This window comes from Leptonychotes weddellii, chromosome 1 (genome assembly GCF_054177405.1).
Source record: "Leptonychotes weddellii isolate Sample4059 chromosome 1, ASM5417740v2, whole genome shotgun sequence".
Lineage (NCBI taxonomy): Eukaryota > Metazoa > Chordata > Mammalia > Carnivora > Phocidae > Leptonychotes > Leptonychotes weddellii.
Genome location: NC_138369.1, coordinates 143742218 through 143761907, shown reverse-complemented (window position 1 = coordinate 143761907; position 19690 = coordinate 143742218). Strand labels below are relative to the sequence as shown.

At 38.1% G+C, this 19690-nt stretch overlaps 1 protein-coding gene across 1 annotated transcript in view; it reads right to left on the bottom strand.

Annotated features, from left to right (window-relative positions):
- MYH15 (myosin heavy chain 15) overlaps positions 1 to 19690 on the bottom strand; it is a 150507-nt gene that overhangs the window by 68053 nt on the left and 62764 nt on the right. The window contains 7 exon segments of the mRNA XM_081816033.1: positions 2333 to 2705; positions 4750 to 4863; positions 7805 to 7941; positions 10089 to 10265; positions 11283 to 11525; positions 16003 to 16073; positions 16076 to 16254. Of these exon segments, the coding sequence (XP_081672159.1) occupies positions 2333 to 2705; positions 4750 to 4863; positions 7805 to 7941; positions 10089 to 10265; positions 11283 to 11525; positions 16003 to 16073; positions 16076 to 16254 (1294 nt within the window).

The following is a 19690-nucleotide window of genomic DNA, read 5'->3' as shown; positions in this document are numbered from 1 at the left end:
TCAATCCCATCTTCAGGCTCTACTTCTAATTCTAGTTCTCTTGCAATTTCCACCACATCTTCAGTTACTTCCTCCAGTGGAGTCTTGAACCTCTCAAAGTTATCCAGAAGGGTTTGGAACCAACTTCTTCAAAACTCCTGTTAATGTTGATATTTTGACGTCTTCCTATGAATCATGAACGTTCTTAATGTAGAATGTTCTTAATGTAGAATGTTCTTAATCTAGAATGGTGAATGCTTTCCAGAAGATTTTCAATTTACTTGGCCCAGATCCATCAGTGATGGATCTGTGGCAGCTATAGACCTAAAAAATGTATTTCTTAAATCATGAGATTTGAAAGTCAAAATGACTCCTTGATCCATGGGCTACAGAATGGCTGTTGTGTTAGCAGGCATGAAGACAACATGAATCTTGTTGTATATCTTCATTAGAGCTCTTCAGTGACCAGCTGCATTGTCAATGAGTAGTACCATTTTGAAAGGAATTTTCTTTTCCAAGCAGTAGGTCTCAACAGTGGGCTTCAAATATGTGCTATCATTCAGGCTTTGTTTTTCCATTCCTATAGCACAGGCAAAGTAGATTTAGCACAATTCTTAAGGGTCCTCAGGTTTTCAGAATGGCAAATGAGCATTAGCTTCAACTTTAGCCCCTAAAGTTAGCCTGTCCTTTGAAGCCAGGCATTGCCTTCTCCTCTCTAGCTATGAAAGTTCTGGATGGCATCTTCTTCCAATGGAAGACTGTCTACATTGAGTTTCTTTGTTTAGGGTAGACACCTCCATGAATTACTTAAGCCAGATCTTCCGGAAAACTTGCTGCAATTTCTACATCAGTACTTGCTGCTTCACCTGGCACTTTTATATTATAGAGACAGCTTCTTTCCTTAAGCCTCATGAATGAACCTCAGCTAGCTTCAAACATGTCCTGCAGCTTCCTCACCTCTCTTGGCCTTCACAGAATTGGAGAGTTAGGCCCTTGCTCTGGATTAGGTTTTAGCTTAAGGGAATGATGTAGCTGGTTTGATCTCCTATCCAGACCATTAAAACTTTCTCCATTATCAGCAATAAGGCTGTTTCACTTGCTTATAATTCATGTGCTCACTGGAGTAGCACTTTTAATTTCCTTCAAGAATTTTTCCTTTGCATTCACAAGTTGGCTAACCATTTGGCACAAGAGGCCTAGCCAACTTTCAGCCTGTCTTGGCTTCCAAAATGCCTTCCTCACTAAGATTAATCATTTCTAGCTTTTGATTTAAAGTGAGAGATGTACAACTCTTCCTTTCACTTGAACACTCAGAAGGCATTTTAAAGTTATTAATTGGCCTAATTTCAATATTGTTGTGTCTCAGGGAATAGAGAGGCCGAAGGAGAGGGAGAGAGGAGAATGGCCATTTGGCAGAGCAGTCAGAACACACACATTTATCGATTAAGTCTGCCTTCTTATATTGGGCATGGTTCTTGGTGCCCCCAAACAATTACAACAATAACATCAAAGATCACTGATCATAGATCACCATAATAAATATAATCATAATGAAAAAGTTTGAAATGTTGTGAGAATTACCAAACTGTGGCACAGAGACATGGAGTGAGAAAATGCTGTTAGATAAATGGCACCAATAGACTTGCTCAACTTAGGGCTGCCACAAGCCTTCAATGGTAAAAAACACAGTATCTGTGAAGCACAATGAAGCAAAGCTCAATAAAATGTTGTATGTATTTGTTCTGCTTAACCTAACATAAGCCTTTTCTCAAATACCAGAAGGTAGGATGGCCATTACCTGTGATCTGATACTAGTCATTTGATAAAAGAGCTTGTACTGTATGGACTAATGGGCTCAGTGAAGAAAGAACATATGGTGAAACGTCCTTCTAAGTGCTGGCTGGTTAAAGAAATGCCAGAAAAGATGAGGGGGAAAAGGTCTCTCCTGTTAGCAAAGCTCTTTTTGTCCACCATTCATTGAGACAAACACTAGAGTGTCTGAGCCACCCCCAAGGAGTGTTCCCACTCAATGCCATTTTTCAAGAGAGACACGCCACTCACATAACTAGTGGCTTCACTTTTCACCCTACTTATTTATGTCGTCACCAGAAAGATCCACAAGAAACATGGACTGGAATTCCAATAAAACCAGAAGCTACTATCAGGCTACATTAAGGTAATAGCCATGTGACCTTCACAATGTCCACTGAGATTAAGCCAGATTCTAGTCAATCTAAAGAACTATAGCCTCCATTAGCAAACACCTCAGGTCACCAATCTTGTTTATTTTTCTTTCCTTTCCCCTCCCCCACCTACTTTCATGTTCTGAAGTCTGTAAAGTAGACTTAGGAATGTTTACCTTAGCTCTGGTCATCTGCTCAACATTGGTCAGGAGGTCATCCACTTCTAGCTGCAAGTCACTCTTGTCTTTTTCTAATTTCTGCTTGACCTGTTGTAAATTTTCAAGCCGACCTTGGAGCTCAGCCAGGCTGTCTGCATGTCTCTTCTTCAAAGTGGTAGAAGTTGCCTCGAAGTACAGTGTAGCCTCTTCCATGTCTCAGTGAAGCTTCTGAAATTTTGTTTCCTGTTTCTTAGTTATGTCCAGTTGAGCCAAACTGGTACCTCCTGCCTCCTCCAGCCTCTCATTCAAGGCTTCCAATTCTTGGGTGAGGTCAGCTCTCTCCCTTTCCATCTTAGCTCGGGTGGTCCTTTCAACTTCCAGTTCCCTTTTTAAAGCCTGTATCTTTATCTGTAGCAATAAATAATTTTGACTTTTACAAAGCACTTGTAGCATATTTTATACTGAAGAGCTTTACTGTACTTTTTATACATTTCTCAACACTAAGAAAAGTCACATAACACTCTTGGTTCCCATTTTATACAAAGAAGATAGAATACAGAGAGATTAAATTATTTTCCCCAAATCAGTACAAAAACCAGAATTCAAATGTGCAGTTCCTCCAGATCTCCCAGTCCTTGGTGATGAGCAACTTCATAAATTCTATACATGGACGGGAAACTACAGTAAAGAGCACTTTCCAAAGCAATAAGGAAACATTTTTCATACAACAAGAAAAAAATTTAAAGAGATTTAATAAAAACTAACACGATGAATTTTATATACAATACCTCACTCCTCTAGAATTAGTTTACCAATCTCAATTATTGGGAACTTGGGCAAATATCTGAAGAATAGAATGAATATCTCTGATATCCAATATCCAAGCAACTCACTCATAAGAAAGAGCATCAGTGTAATTTTACACACAATTCTGACAAACTTGGTTACTTGGCTCCTTAGTCTGCAGGTGATTTCAAGTACCAGGAAATCTGACGTAACAAATGAGAATTGGTGGAGGAATGAGGACTGCTACCATGAATAGTAATCTGATACTATTAGAGGAAGAATTACCAGATAAAGGAAATTAGTGATAAGAACCCCCAGAGCCCAAAACCCTTTTAGTGTAAGGGCAAATAGCTCTACAAATCTTGATAGCATCATTGGAATACAGGGAAGCCACTGATGTTCATTAACATTGCCTTTAATAATTAGGCATAGATTAGGGGTGAAAAAGGATAAGATCTATTTTAGAATATGTCTTCCTTTCCTTTAAATAAGAGTACCATGGCTAGAGAATGCTGATTTCTAGATCATGCCAATACTTAGGCTACCAGATCTGTAGATGAGTTATGACAGAAAAGGTGCTAAAAAAATTTATGACTTCCGCACCCAAGTAAACACGATCACCTTCCAACGAGTTATTTTGGGATCCAATAACTTTATCCCAAACAATACTATCATTAAACCAAACATTTCTGAAACATCTCCTCAGAAATAATCTTTAGAGCATTTTTTTAAGTCATCAAGGGAAGAGAATTTGTCTTTTGGATAAACTGAAACTTCTGAGTCTTTTTATTTTGGATAAAGTCAAGTATCATTTGAAGACAAGCCTGGTGAATATGATAGATAATCGCTTGGAGATTAATATTGTGTTTGAAATCATGCCTATAAATCAGTGAGACTGACTTTCTTATTCGGTTCAAAATGTCTCAGAAAATAATTATCAGAAAGAGGCTCAAAATTATTTTGAGTAATGGCTATATTACTGAGATAAATATTTAGCTCCAAAGGAAAAACATCTATCATACAGATGTATATGCATACAGCATATGTAAGGAGTTATATATATGTGTGTGTATGTATATGTATATACCCATACATACTTATATTACTCTATAACATGCTCAAATAGTATAAAACAGCTACCTGGTCTAAAACTTATAAATAGCTTCCCACTATTAAATAATGTTTTGAGACTACAAGTAGATACAAAACAGATTTTCAGCACAGAAACAGAATTGCCTTCTAATCACAAAGACTAATCATTATAAAAAATTAAATTGCTAACACTGAATGCTTACCATGGATCAGGCTCTATGCTTACCACTTAAATGTAGTGTTGCATTTAATAATATTAGCTCAAGGTTGTCAGGAAGATTAATAACTGAAAAAATAAATGCCTAGGATTTTAGCACAATGTTTGGTTCACCGCAAATATTCAACAAATTATCTGTGTTTTTATAGATAAGAAAATCTAAGTTTAAAAAGTAATTTTCCCAAGTCACCTATCTGGGGAATGCCAGAGTCTCCCTTCTTAACCACTGCTCTTTTCTGCTTCTGTCCATAGTTGGCTAAGCGTATGGATACCCTGACAAAGCATTTGTTACTGAAGTACCTATTATCACCCGTGAATCTACATATAGCTACACACAGGTATTTGATAAATGATTATCTGAAGCTCTTTAGCCATGTTTTGAAGCTGAGCCACCAGGCCTTTCTCCTTCTCCACCTTTAAATTCATCTGATTCATTTCTAGTTCTTTCCTGTTAGGGAAAAATGTATCAAATGGAATTGTTTAGAGTGATAACATTTGGCTTGAATATTTTTAAAATTATAGTAATGACACATGAATTCATTCTCATTGCAAAAACTCAACTATTATATCTATATCTGAAATCTCCTTGGCTATCACACCCAATCTTTGTTCCTTCCCTAGAGGTAAACACCATTATCAGTTTGGTATGAATCCTTCCAGACATTTTTCTAAGTATTGACATACATTTGTGCTTATATATCGGTAGAAATAGTTTCATTTTCTTTACTGTGAAAGGTATAATATGGTATGTATTTGTATTTATAGTTCCATAACTTATTTTTAACCCAGTAACACATTGGAGGTTTTTCCATGTCTTATTTTTAACCCAATAACACATTGGAGGTTTTTCCATGTTGGCCCACACAAAAATGACTTCATTTAAAAATTAACTGTGACATACTATTCCATGATTTAGACATGCTGTAATTTATCCATTTCCCTATTAATAAGCCCTCAAGTTTTGCCCAATATTTTCCTATTGTAAATAACACTGTTCATATCTATGCCCTTTTGTGTACACGTGAGTGTTTCCTTAGAGTGGCTACAAAGCAGGGAATCCCTGGGTCAAGTATAAGTGTGTGCTTAAAATTATATAACCCTGCCCTTTGCCCTGCAATAGCAGTGTGAGATTATTCCTCTACATTTACACTTAATATTAGCATACTTCTAAATTTTTCCTAGTCGGAGAGAGATTAGAATGTCTTTCTTTTTAACGTCTTTGTTTAACAGTGAGGCAGCATCTTGTCAACTATGAGGAATCAAAAATGGCCAAGAAGCCAAATAAACCACCTGGTGGTATCCTTTAATCATTTGTCTGCTAGGCTGTTCATATAATTATTGAACTATAGATTTCCTTTTAGTATTCTTATTTTCTGATTTCTGCTGCAAATATTTCTCCCATCTTATATAACTTGTTCTGATTTTGTGTTGTTTTGCCACATAAATGTTTAAGTATTTGATATCATTAGATGTATCAAAATATTCTTTTTCTGTCTTTGGCTTTTGTCACTTATTCTAGAAAACTTAACCTGCCATTTTCCCCAAGACCTTTCACCTATATTGTCTTCCAATGATTTTTGTTGTCTTTATTGTGGTAAGAACATTTAACATGAGATCTACCCTCTTAACAAATATTTAAGTGCACAATACACTAATGCTAACTATAAGTACGTTGTTGTACAGCAGATTTCTAGAACTCAGTCATCTTGCATAACTGAAACTTCATACCTGTTAAATAATATCCCTATTTTCCACTCCCTCCAGCCCCTAGCACTCCCCATTCTACTCTGTTTCTACAAGTTTGACTATTTTAGATGTCTCATATAGATACAATCATGAAGTATTTGTTCTTTTATGATTCCCTATTTCACTTAGCATAGTATCCTCCAGGTTCATCTATGGTGTCACATACAGCAGGGTTTCCTTCTTTTTAAAGGCTGAATAATATTCCATTATATGTATACACCACATTTTCTTTATCCATTTATCCATCAGTGGACAGTTAGGTTGCTTCTGTGTCTTAGCTATTGTAAATAATGCTGCATCTTCTAGTGGTTAGCCTTGTTTTCACATTTAATTCTTTAATGCAACTGGATTTTGTGTGTGTGAATAGTGCGAGGTAGAAGTTTAACTTTCATCTCAGACAATGAATAGCTAATGATCTCAGCACCATTTATTAAGTACTCTATCCAGTCATCACTAATTTGAAATGCCACCTTTATCATGTATTTTTTATATATACATAGGTCCATTTAGAGAAAAAGTTTTATAGTTAAGGTTGTACCTTTCTAAAAACACAGATTTCTAAAATGCCAGAGCTCTTTGACTTAGGGCCTACAAGGACATGGGGCATCATCTTCACTTTGCTGAGCTGTAACGTCATCTTAAAATTGAATGCTCAGGGACCTCTATCATAGTTTCAAAGTTCCACACATTTATAGGATTACTTATTTCTTCTTTTCCAAACATCTATCAAGTCCAGTAACTTCTTAGAATATTAATCAAGCCTGAACATGAGCATGTATCATGGCAACTCATGCACACAGAAAAACCAGAGGCTCATAGCTACTCACTTGACTCTCTTCTCTTCTTCCCTGTAACCCTAGTGAACGACACGTTCCCAGCTTTATCCTGGCCTTACCTCACTCTTGGGCCTCACTGCTTCCCCCTTTTATTTGATCTATTCGCAATAACTTGAAAATCCCTAATGGTTAGAATTAAAGTCTAGCTAAGCAGAGGATGATAAGAGACAAGATGAGAAAGTCCATTTCACTGAGTAGTGAAACTAAACTGAGGGCCCATTTTGCCCTAAGTTCATGTGAGCCGAAAGTTCTACTAATTTTCATTGTTATGTTTTGCTTTAAATTTTAAGATTGGATATTTCTATGGTAAATTAGTTGATAGAAAAGCTATATAAATAACAATGAAGTTATATCTGGTAAACTTTTTTAAAGTGACCAGAGGCCTGTATTGAACTTCACATTAGGGTTTTTTTGTTTGTTTTTATCGGGTTTTTATTATTAATTATTATTATTTACATTTATTCCAGTGGTTTCATCATGAGTAAAAGAGGTGAGCCATTCTTATCTTTGGACTTGTAGCCTCAAATTTCAATAATTCACGTCTCATATGCATTACACCTTTCTTTCCCACCTGCTAGTCAGATACCTTCTCAGTCATATTCTTCTCGATTATGCATTTACTCTCTTTTTACAACCATATAATAAAGTCCAGCAAAAAAAAAAAAAAATCATTTCCTAGGCTTGTTATCTTCCCCTTCAGGTCTTAAGACATCTGGCCCTGGAGTCATGAGGATCAATGACATGAGAGAGCAGTTCCTTCCGCCCTAAGGTCTTCCGGAATGTTGCGTCAACAGCAAGGTGGCTTACTTGCTCAGCTTCTCTGCCAGTTGCACCTGGCCGCTCTCCAGGTGCTTCATACTCACACACTGCAGCTTAAAATCGCCCTCCAGTTTGCTCTTTTCCCTCTCACAGTTCATTCTTGCTTTCCTCTCCTGACCTTCAAGCTGACAAAAGGAGGTATTATTTAGCCAAATAAATTGGTAAAGTTTATATTTCACTAGATGTGTTCATGAACACTTACCTTCTGAAAAAAAGAAAAATACAAGCACATATTATGTAAATGATGCCCAGCTGTGTAGATATCTTAAATATTGCATGCATTGATAAGACAACAAAAAATCTAGAAATTACAGTGATGAAAGACAACTTTGGAGATTAAGGAGTATGAGCTCTGTCCTAAGAAAGGAGCCAATAATAAAAGCCAGGGAGCCCTTATTTGATTGTTTCTCACTGATGGGAAGCCCACTTCTTCATACGGCAGCTCATTTCATGGGTGGATAAGTCCATTTACTCAGGAGTGCTTCCTCATAAGAAGCCAAAACATTCTCTGTAAATTCTTCCCATGAGTCTAAGCTCAGCTCCCTGGAGCAACACCAAGAAAATCTATCTCCACACAATCATCTATGAATATGAGGCAGCTGTCCTGAATCTCCCAACTCAGTATCACAGACCCTTTCATACACATCTCACATGGCATGACTTCCACACCTCCTATTTTCTAGTCCATAACATTATGTCAGATTCTGGTTCCCCACCAGGGTGGTCAGAACTGTCAAAAGTTCAACAGGTCAACTTAGCACTGTCAACAATATTGAGGTTGGTTTAGCAGGAGGCTAGATAACAGTTACAGTATGGCTATTTGTTCACGGATATATTGAAATGTTTACTTTTCAGCAATAGAAGCTATTTCCTGTAACCAGCAAAATATATGAAATTCAAACAGGAGGAGGAGGGAGAATTTCTGGAAGGAGTGTGTAAAAACCTGAAAGTAGATGAACTCCTGGAGAGAACAAGTGAGTGTGTGTGCGTGTGTGCGTGCGAGAGCGTGCTAAAGAGCAAGCAAGCAAGCGAGCGAGAGAGTGCACGTGCGAGCACACACATACACAGTAAATCCTCATATTGAGGCTTTGTGAGACACACAATCAGTGGAAATAGGAAGAGAATTGAGACAACTAACAGGTAATAGAGGAAACTGATAGAAAGACATGAGGAAAAAGAAGTAATTCGAATAAAAAACCACATCACCCTTGTCAGCAATTTTATAAAAGCTAAGCTTTTGGAACTAATAAGAGAGTGAACGCATCAGCTCTGACAGCTGGGGGCAGGAAGGAAGAACGGTGAAGCTACCGTGAAGAATGGTTTGAAACATCTTTATTGGGCGCCTGGGTGGCTCAGTTGGTTCAGCGACTGCCTTCGGCTCAGGTCATGATCCTGGAGTCCCGGGATCGAGTCCCACATCAGGCTCCCCTGCTCAGCAGGGAGTCTGCTTCTCCCTCTGACCCTCCTCCCTCTCATACTCTCTGTCTCTCATTGTCTCTCTCGCAAATAAATAAAATCTTAAAAAAAAAAATCTTTATTTCACGGGGTGTTTGGAGGCAGAACAGGGACACCAGCTTTAGAATCTTACAAGTATTTTCCCAAAGCATAGGTCGAACACAGCTTGTGATTTACATACCTTTCAATTATAAATAAACCTCAACACACCACTGGAGACACAACAGGGCTTTTGAACTAATCTTTCAACACTAGTGTCAAATAGAGAACCAGCATATCTGTCGGGCAAAACACCAGGTTCTGTGGGAGCTATGGGGAAAAACAATCAGTCACTTACAGGGATAACCCTTTATAATTCCTCTCAATGTTCCTCTCCCACTGCCCAGGGTTGTGTGAAGGTTGCATTTAAAAACTGACAGATTACATGCTGGGGCTTCTCTTACGCAGAAATGGTTCAGTGTACATCAAGAAACAAATAAACCAGGGGTGCCTGGGTGGCTCAGTCGTTAAGCGTCTGCCTTCGGCTCAGGTCATGAACCCAGGGTCCTGGGATCGAGCCCCGCATCGGGCTCCCTGCTCTGCAGGAAGCCTGCTTCTCCCTCTCCCACTCCCCCTGCTTGTGTTCCCTCTCTCGCTGTGTCTCTGTCAAATAAATAAATAAAATCTTTAGAAAAAAAAGAAATAAACCTCTGTTTCTAAATATTAAAGATACAAGCCATGCTACTAAGTTTTCCCCAAGCCGTCGAGATAAATTAAGTAAAAATCAGAGGTTTGTATACATGCAGACGGCTAACTAGCGAGACACAACACCACCTACCTCATGTACTTGCCGTTCCAATTTCAACTTGGCTTTGCTCAGGCTGCTGAGTTTGTCCTCCTCTGTGAGCAGGTCGTCCAGCGTCTGCTGATGGGCCCCCTGCATGACCTTGGCCACTCTGTTAAGTTTGCTCATATCCTCATTTAGAGACTCCACTTCCTCAGTCAGGTTCTTGACCTGTGGGAAGAAGACAGTGAGAGCAGCATTAGAGGTTCCAGTGACAGGGTGGGCATAAGGCTAAGGGCTGTTTCAAGTACAGTCTCAAGAGGAATCCAATGTCATAAAGAACCAAAGTTAGCTAAATTCCCAATATATTTTAAAAACTCTAAATTCACTCTTTCTTACACACACACACACACAGACTTAGGGAATGGGGTATTCTGGCAAAGCAGATATCAAGATAGCTTATTTGATGGCCAGGTTTCAGAGCGTCGTATTATTATATAACAAGAACACCACAAAAGGTAGTTTTCTGAGTACTCAAGGGGCACGTAGCAATCTTGTTGTGTCTCAGATCCTGAGCGTGGCAATGAAAGAAGAGTTCTAGCTGTTCAAACATGCAAAAATAGAAGCTGGCTGTATCAGGCCCACATGCTTTTTATGAAAGGGAACCAATGGCCCAAGAGTTGCTATTTAATCGTCTGCCAAAACTACAGTGTCATTCCAGAGACCAGTTGTTTATCAGAGGTTGGATATAGACTCCTCAGCTAGTTTCAATCTGTACACAGAGGCGCAAGTTAAAACCCTCAACTGAAATGAACGGAATGTCAAAATCTGTAACTGGAATTAACATCTTCAAGGTCGAACTTCAAATAATTAATGACAGAGCTGGGTTTGTCATCCCAAATCACCTTTCAGTAAAGTGCATCATGCTCGCTCTCCTTCCAAAAAAGTACTCAGAGGCCCGATGAAACTATTCTGTTCTTTCTACTAGATTTCGGGTATAATAAGATTGAAACAAGTGAAGATGTTTCCTTTGGAAAATTAAGCGGGGTTCCATAAATTTGAATTGGAAATTTGAATCGGGACAGTACAGTTCATCTGACCCTTCATTTTATGCCGGTTTCGACTCGGACTGCTGTAAAGTTGCAGGCTACCGAGTTCATTCATTTGAGCCGAGCAAGTCTGGTACCAGAACCCGATGGGGGGTGGGATTCGGGCACCCAGGCCTCCCTAACATTATCAAAAAAGTACCTTGTGCTCTGTAGCACGCTTCTCCTTCTGTGACTTCACCAATATTGTTTCCAGGTCATCGATTTCTTTCTTCAACTCGGAACATTCATCTTCGAGCTTCTGCCCCCTGGCAGTCAGCTCGGAATTTATCTCGTCTTCTTCCTCCACCCGCGCAGACAGCACCTTGACTCTGGCCTCCAGCTGGATCTTGGATTTAATCAGCGACTCGCACTTCTCTTCAACATTTGCCAGGGTCTCTTGCTCCTGCCATGATGAGGAGAAAATTGTTGCCAACAGCTGGAAATTTATCAGCTAGATGAAAATGCTGCTTAACGCATAGCAAAGAGATAATTGCCTGCCCTGTGACCAGCACTTTCACCTGCCTTTCCTCAGCAGGTGAAATAAAATTCCCACTTCCCTGATCCTATTGTTGAGAAGTAGAGGAGTTGCTTTGTGCTTGGAGGTGCTTTTGATCTTTCAGGCCATTCAGTAGATTAGATTACCTCTTCTAAAGCACTTAATAGGATCCTGGTGGCCTAAAGGATCTAACATGCCTCCAAAAATCAGTGGCGTACTGCTTAACTCACAGCTTCTGGAAGCATCCACATGGGCATAGAGTTTGAGGTTTGATACCTGCTCAGAATACAGTCTTTTAGGAAAAGAATGTTCCCGCAGACACTAGAATATTTATAATATTATTGTAAGTGCCCTAATGCACTTGTTTTATATAAACATACATATATATATCTTCAACAAGTAGAATTGTATATTTTTTATTTATAGGCTGAATTTAGAATTCATAAATTTTACTTGCAAGTTACTAACTAGATTTCACTATTATTTCCAATGAAAATCTTTTCCTCAATGATTCTGCCAGTGTTAACTTCCACAAGTTATACAAGTGTAAAATAGTCTTTCCTTTTATCCTTCCAAATATCCTACCTCCAAGTCTCCATTGATTGACCCAATTGTTCCTATGTTATGGGTCAAATAAAAAAATGAAGAGGTCAATTGCCTTTTTGCTATAAAAAATGTTTTATAACTTTGAACCTCTCTAATTTGTGTTAGAGGCTAAATACGACCCCTTCTTTGTGAGCAAGTTCTTAATAAATATAGGTCTCATTGCAACATCACATACATCTCCATCTTCCATCTCTAGACCTCATCATTCATCCTTTGCAATATGCCACTCTGGGAAATTTATTATTTTTTAAAGATTTATTTATTTATTTGAGAGTAAAGGGGGTATGCAAGCGGGCAGAGAAAGAATCTTCAAGCAGACTCCCCACTGAGCGTGGAGCCAGATGCAGGGCTCTATCCTAGGACCCTGAGATCATGACCTGAACTGAAATCAAGAGCTGGCCGCTCAACCAACTGAGCCAGTCAGGCACCCCCAGCAATTTTTTTATTATGTTAGTCACCATACAGTACTTCATTAGTTTCTGATGTAGTGTTCCATGATTCATTATTTGCATATAACACCCTGTGCTCATTGCAATACATGCCCTCCTTAATACCTATCACTGGGCTACCCCATCCCTCCACCCCCCTCCCCTCTGAAACCCTCAGTTTGTTTCCTGGAGTCCATAGTCTCTCATGGTTCCTCTCCCACTCTGATTTTCCTCCCTTCACCCCCAGCAATTTATTATCTATTTGCCTGGCTTAAGTTGTTTGGGAGTGCAAACTGGTGCGACCACTCTGAAAAACAGCATGGAGTTTCCCCAAAAAGTTAAAAATAGAACGACCCTATGATCCAGCAATTGCACTACTAGGTATTTACCCAAAGGATACAAAAATATAGATTTGAAGGAGCACATGTACCCTGGTGTTTATAGCAGCATTATCAACAATAGCCAAATTATGGAAAGGGCTCAAATGTCCATTGACTGATGAATGGAAAAAGAAGATGTGGTGTATGGAAAAAGAAGATGTGGTGTGTATATATATATATATATAATGTAAGTATATATATATAATGTAAATATATATATATATAATGGAATACTACTCAGCAATCAAAAGGAGTCTTGCCATTTGCAATGACATGGATGGAGCTAGAGAGTATACTGCTAAGTGAAATAATCAGAAAAAGACAATACCATATGATTTCACTCCTATGTGGAATTTAAGGAACAAAACAGATGAACATAGAGGAAGAAAAAAAAAAGAGAGAGGAAAGCAAACCATAAGAGACTCTTAACTATGAGAACAAACTGAGGGTTGCTGGAAGGAGGTGGGTGGGGATGGGCTAGATGGGTGATGTGTATTAAGGAGGGCACTAGTTGTGTTGAGCACTGGGTGTTATATGTAAGTGATGAATCACCACTATATTCTACTCTTGAAACCAATAGTACACTATATCTTAACTAGAATTTAAGTAAAAATTTGAGGAAAAAAGAGAAGAAAATGGCAAAATTCTAGGCCATTGATTTCTGGCTAACTCTTAAGAATGGACATCTGCCAACAAATGGGGCTCAAAAAGGCACAGATGGGGAAGGCATAGAATAGTAAATCTCCAAAATCACTGAGGACCAAAAGAAAAGGGATAAATTAAAAACAAACAAAAACGTCAAAGCAGAAAGGGTCCATGCAAATCAGAGAAGCTTTCAATGTTCAGGAAATAATGGGAACATTTGATCTTAGTTCACACCAGGTTGACAAGCAGAATGCTTATTTGCTCTATTCCATTCAGTATGTGTACTGGACCGGTCACCGTCACTGAATGAAGAAGACAGTCCAATCGACCATCATTGATCCCTTCATTAAACACGACAGCAGGATTTGGGGGCCAGCTGAGCAATGGTGTGGCAGGTTAATAGTAGGAACATTCCTTCCCTGAGAGCAGTTAATAATGTTAATCAGAATGGGTTCACTCAGTTCTGCTGGTATTTTGAGTAAGTGAATGATTTGAAAAGAATCTTTGTTTCTTTGATCCCTACTGTGTTCAGTTGTGTCCCTTAAAAATAAATAATAATAAAATAATGTCATAGCTCTGTCAACTTTTAAAATCTCAGTTACAATTTAAACTCATCTCAGCCTTCCTGGGTTTGCCCCCATGGGCTTCCATGGGTTTCCCATGTTCCTCATGCTGATCCTTTATCAGGTATCCCAGGCTTTTACCTACCATCCGCTGCACGAGTTGGGTCCATTTCTATCTCCCATATCAGCCTAGGTAGCACTGGCCACTCTCTCTGTTGACAGGAAGAATGATGAAAGCTGGGAGGTCAGGTCTCATCCAAAGCTGCCTCTCCCCCAAGCCACACAAAACATGATATTACAAAAAAACAAAAGGTGATTTTCACAGTATGAATTTAAAGTAGGTTTGGAGTGGGGCTCAGGAATTTGTATTTCTAACAAGTATCCCAGGTGAGGCTGAAATACACTAAAATTCTGAAACCAATATTATGTTAACTGTGTATCAGAAATATGGGTCTGGGGGCACCTGGGTGGCTCAGTCAGTTAAGCATCTGCCTTCGGTTCAGGTCATGACCCCAGGGTCCTAGGATCAAGCCCCACATCGTAGGGGGGGGCTCAGCAGGAAGCCTGCTTCTCCCTCTCCCACTCCCCCTGCTTATGTTCCCATTCTCGCTGTGTCTCTGTCAAATAAATAAATAAAATCTTTTAAAAACAAAAGAAAGAAAAATATGGGCCTGGGTGAAATTCATCTGCAAAATACGGCCATTTGGAACACTGATGAATAGCATAACCCCCAGATAAAAGAATAACTTGGATCAGTCTAAAATTACTAAATTTTCTCTGTTTTCTGTAAGTTCAAAAATCAGGAAAAAATGTTCTATAATTGTATTGTATAAATTGTATTATAAATTGTATATAGTTGTACTGGAACCCAGTATTTTTTAACTTAGCACTGTGGTTAAGTGGGGTGGAGAATATAACAGTGGAGAAAATCTTATCCCTGCCTTTTGGATGTTTGGGGATAAGAGCAGTCCTGGTGATGAGAGAGGAGGAATGTATAAGGCAGTGAGTAATGGCACACCGGTATCAGATTGGAGATGGAGGCTCGGATGCCAAGGCCAAGGGTCTGGAATCTATAATGCACATATTGCAGGATCTGAAACTTATTCATCAGGGAAGCAACATGATGTTTGTTTAAGACAATGGTTCTCAATCCTAACTGGATAGCAGAATCACCCATATAGATTATTTGAACCCACGTAGGGCCTGCTTAATCAAAATATCTGACAGTGGGGTCTACGCATCTTTCTTTTTATTTTTTTAATGCTTCACCAATAAGTTTGAGGCAAAGCCAATGTTGAGAGCTGCTCTTTTAAGAATTGGACTGATTAGTGAAGTTGATTTGGACTAGGGTAGGGGAAGTAGAGAGACCAAAATCAGGAAAACAACTAGAAGCATACTGCAATAATCCTGAAGATTTCAGTAAAGCTTTTCTCAGGATCTACTAAATCCTGTCTTTTGATTTGCTAATGGATCACACAAAATTTAAATTAAGACTCAGAGCTTCTTGGCTCCCATGATAGATTGTGGTGCTTTTATATAGTTAAAACCCATCTAAGAGTTTGTTCCCTTTTCAAAGACATCCTGCCAATGAAATCACTTCACTATGAAACAGGGTGTCTCCTAAAGTATTTCCATTGTGTTTGGTGAAATGCTGTAGTATTTGAAAAGCACATGCCTCATTTTTCTCGAGTGAACACTGCCTGCAAAACAAGGGACTCTAATTAAAAACTTGATGTGAAGAACAAATGGTGGGGCCACTCACAGCCTGCAGCTGAAGAAGCAGGTAATTCTTTTTCCTAATGAAGGAGAACTGCTTTGCTTTCAGTTCTTCCGAGACTCCGATTTCTCCAAGGTTTTTTGCAGTTCCACACACTCCTCCTTCAGAGCAGCTATCTCCTTTCCCATTCCAGCAGATTTAACAAGAGGCTTGATCTTGAAGAAGAGCCTCATCCAGGGCCAGGTCTTCACAGCCATGAAAACACTTAGGTTCCGCTGGATCAAAAGAAGTGCATCCCTAAATCAAGAGAGAATAAAGACAAACAAATTAACCCAGACAATAGGAGAGCCATTTTCCCAATTAAGATCCTTAAGAAGCATATCTTTTGAGGAGTCATTAAAATTTCTTATTAGTCTTCAAAGCGCTTCTACATCTGGGCTCTCACTTGATTCTGGCAAAAGCCCTATGAGGGATTTCTGGGGCTAGCAATATTGTGGGCCAGATGCCCCCAAAATATTCCCACTGCACACATCCTTTCAATGAGAACTGAGCCTGAAAGAGGGTAAGAAAGAAAGAGGGAGCAGAAAACCTTAACGAAAAATCAATGTGTGTATAGCTTGGCCATCTTCATGGAAGGAGGGATCTAGTCTTGGTATTGTAGGAATTTGTATGTTTATATCCACATGGATAAAGAGACAGTCTGAGACTTTCAAAGAACATCACCCTTCATGAAAATAAAAATTAAAAAATTCACCACTGACACAAAGTGATGTCAAAGAGAAATACATCTGATTTATTCTGGGCTCAGGGTAAAGAAAAAATTCTACTCCAGGAGGTTTTTTTTTATCATGGACCAGCACCACTGGAATGTGTGAGGTTTAAATTATACTATCTGATCAGTGCAGATGTATGTAAAAATTCAGCACCATCATTTTTTACACTGGTAATAAATACCCTTTGGGCTTTTGGGAAAGGAAAATGCAAATGTGCACTGAAGTAAATACCCTAAAATCAAGCATCAGAGATTCTATTAAAGTCCCTTTGAAGATGAGCTTACGCTTCAAAATTACAAAACACATATAGAAAAAAAATCAACCATCAGTGAGGGTGAGCAACTATAATAAAAAGTTTGATTAACCACCCAAGAATTTCAAACAATTGAACAATCTGGTGGAGACCATAAAATAATTGTTAAAAATTCTTAAAGGCATAGAGGAAAGACTTGAAAAAACAAGAAAGAAATAAGCCATTATGATAAAAGGGCAGAAAGATTTGAAAGAGGACCAAATAAAATATCTAATACTGGAAAATATAGTCATTTAAATCAAACACTCAATAGGAGAATTAAGCAGCTGATTAGACACATTGAAAAAAATTGTGAATTAATAATAAGTCCAAAGCAAGTGGAAGGAAGGAAAGAATAAAGAAGAGATCAGAAACTAATAAATTAGAATAAAATACAAAATGAGAAAAAGGTGATTTATTAGATAGTCTAAATAAACATCTGACATAAATGGAGAGAAAAAGGAGAGAAGGCAGAAATAAACAATACAAAAATAATATTTTAAGAATATAATAATCCAGGATTATGCTTTAGAAATATAATTATAGCTATGATAGAGATTAAAAATCATAATCTAGCAAATTGGAAAATTTAAAAGAAATGTACAATTTTTTTAAAGAAACTCATCTAAACTGATTCCAGAAGAAAGGAAAATCTCAATAGGCCTGCAACTGTTAAATAAATGGAATCAAAATTGTAAAATCTATCAAAAAACCCCATCACCAGATTTACGTGGTTTTACAGGCAAATTTTACTAACCATTCAAGGAACAGATAATCAAAATAAATTGTTTCATGTTTTGAAAAGAGGAAACATTCCCCACTTGTTTTATAATGTTGAGGTCATCTTGATCCAAAGTCAGATAATGTAGTAGGAGAAAAAAAATTACCAAACTTACTCATGAACAATGTTGCAAAAATCCTCATGATAATACTATAACCAAACCCATCATTGTATGGAAAAGATATTTCAAAAACAAAGTGGGTTTAACATTTTAAAAAATCTATTAATATAATTCAATACACTTATAGGTCAATGGGAAAAAACTATGCAATTATTTCACCAGATGCAGAAAAAGAATTTAACCATTTTCCTGATAAAATAGAATAAATGTCCTCCACACAATATATCATACCTACAAAAAGAAAAATCTACAGTCAACATCTTCTTAAAAGGGAAATGCTAGCTTTCCCCAAAGTCAGAAATACGACAAAGTTTGGCAAAAGTTTTTGAAGTCCAAAATACCACAAGTTGGCAACAATATAGAGCAATGGGACTTTTATACACTTCTGGTGAAGAGTAAATTGGAAAGCATTTTAGCAATATCTCATGAAGTGGTGTGTAGGCCAAAATCTACTAATTCATACCCTAGAGAAAAGCTACTGAAAGTGCGGGCCTCACCAGCTGTTACCCACAAACTCTCAGAGCATGAACCAGCATTTTAAGTAACACTGCCCTCAAGAAACTCCCGCATATGTGCAGGGGCAGACATTTACAAAAATGACACTACAGAGCTGTTCCAAATAGCAAAAAATTATAAATGAGTTAAATTTACTTGAGTTAGAAAATGGATAAATAAATCATGGTGTATTTGTACAATGGAATACTATATAGCAGTTAAAATCCATAATCTAGCACTAGATTTATCAACATTAATAAATTTCAAAAATAGTACTGAATAGAAAGAACAAATTTCAGGATAATATATACAGAATATTATTTATGTGAAGACTGAAAACAGGCAAATTCATGTAACCTTTTAAGGATATCTGCCTATCTCCATAGGATTCAGATCAAGGCAGAAATAGACAAGGGGCTTCAACTGTATCTGTTAATTTATTTTTTTTAATGTTGTGAGCAACTACAGAAAAATACGTTAAAGGTATGAAAACATACCTTTATATGTTTTGTATATGAAACATGAACGAAACATGAAATGATAACACAAATTCAGGATCTGGATCAAGGGAGAAATACACAAGGGGCTTCAATTTTGTAAATGTTTTTAAACTGTGAGTGATTATAGAGAAAATGTTAGGAACTGCTAAACTTTGATGGTAAGCTCCATGAGTGTGCATTAGAATATTTTCTGTATTTTTTGTGTGTTTGAAATATTTTATAATAATTGTTTAAAGCCGGGGTGCCTGGGTGGCTCAGTCGGTTAAGCACCTGCCTTCAGCTCAGGTCATGATCCCAGGGTCCTCGTATCAAGCCCTGTATCAGGCTCCCTGCTCAGCCAGGAGCCTGCTTCTCCCCTCTGCCCCATCCCCCCACGCCCCCTCTCCCTGCTCGGGCGCATGCTCGTGCTCTCTCTCTCTCTGTCTGAAATAAATGAATAAAAATCTTTAAAAAATTTAAAAATTAAAAAAAATTGTTTAAAGCCATCCTATGATTTAGAAGGAATGGATAGTAAAGACCTTATTTTACATGGGGCACCTGGGTGGCACAGTTGGTTAAGAGTCTGCCTTCGGCTCAAGTCATGATCTCCAAGTACTGGGATCAAGCCCCGCGTCAGGCTCCCTGCTTCTCCCTCTCCCTCTGCCTCTCCCCCTGCTTGTGCTCTCTGTCTCTCTCTCTCAAATGAATAAATAAAAATTTTTAAAAAGGCCTCATTTTACAGATAAAGGAAGCGAACTATATAGAAATTAAGAGTTTTATCCACATTTACAT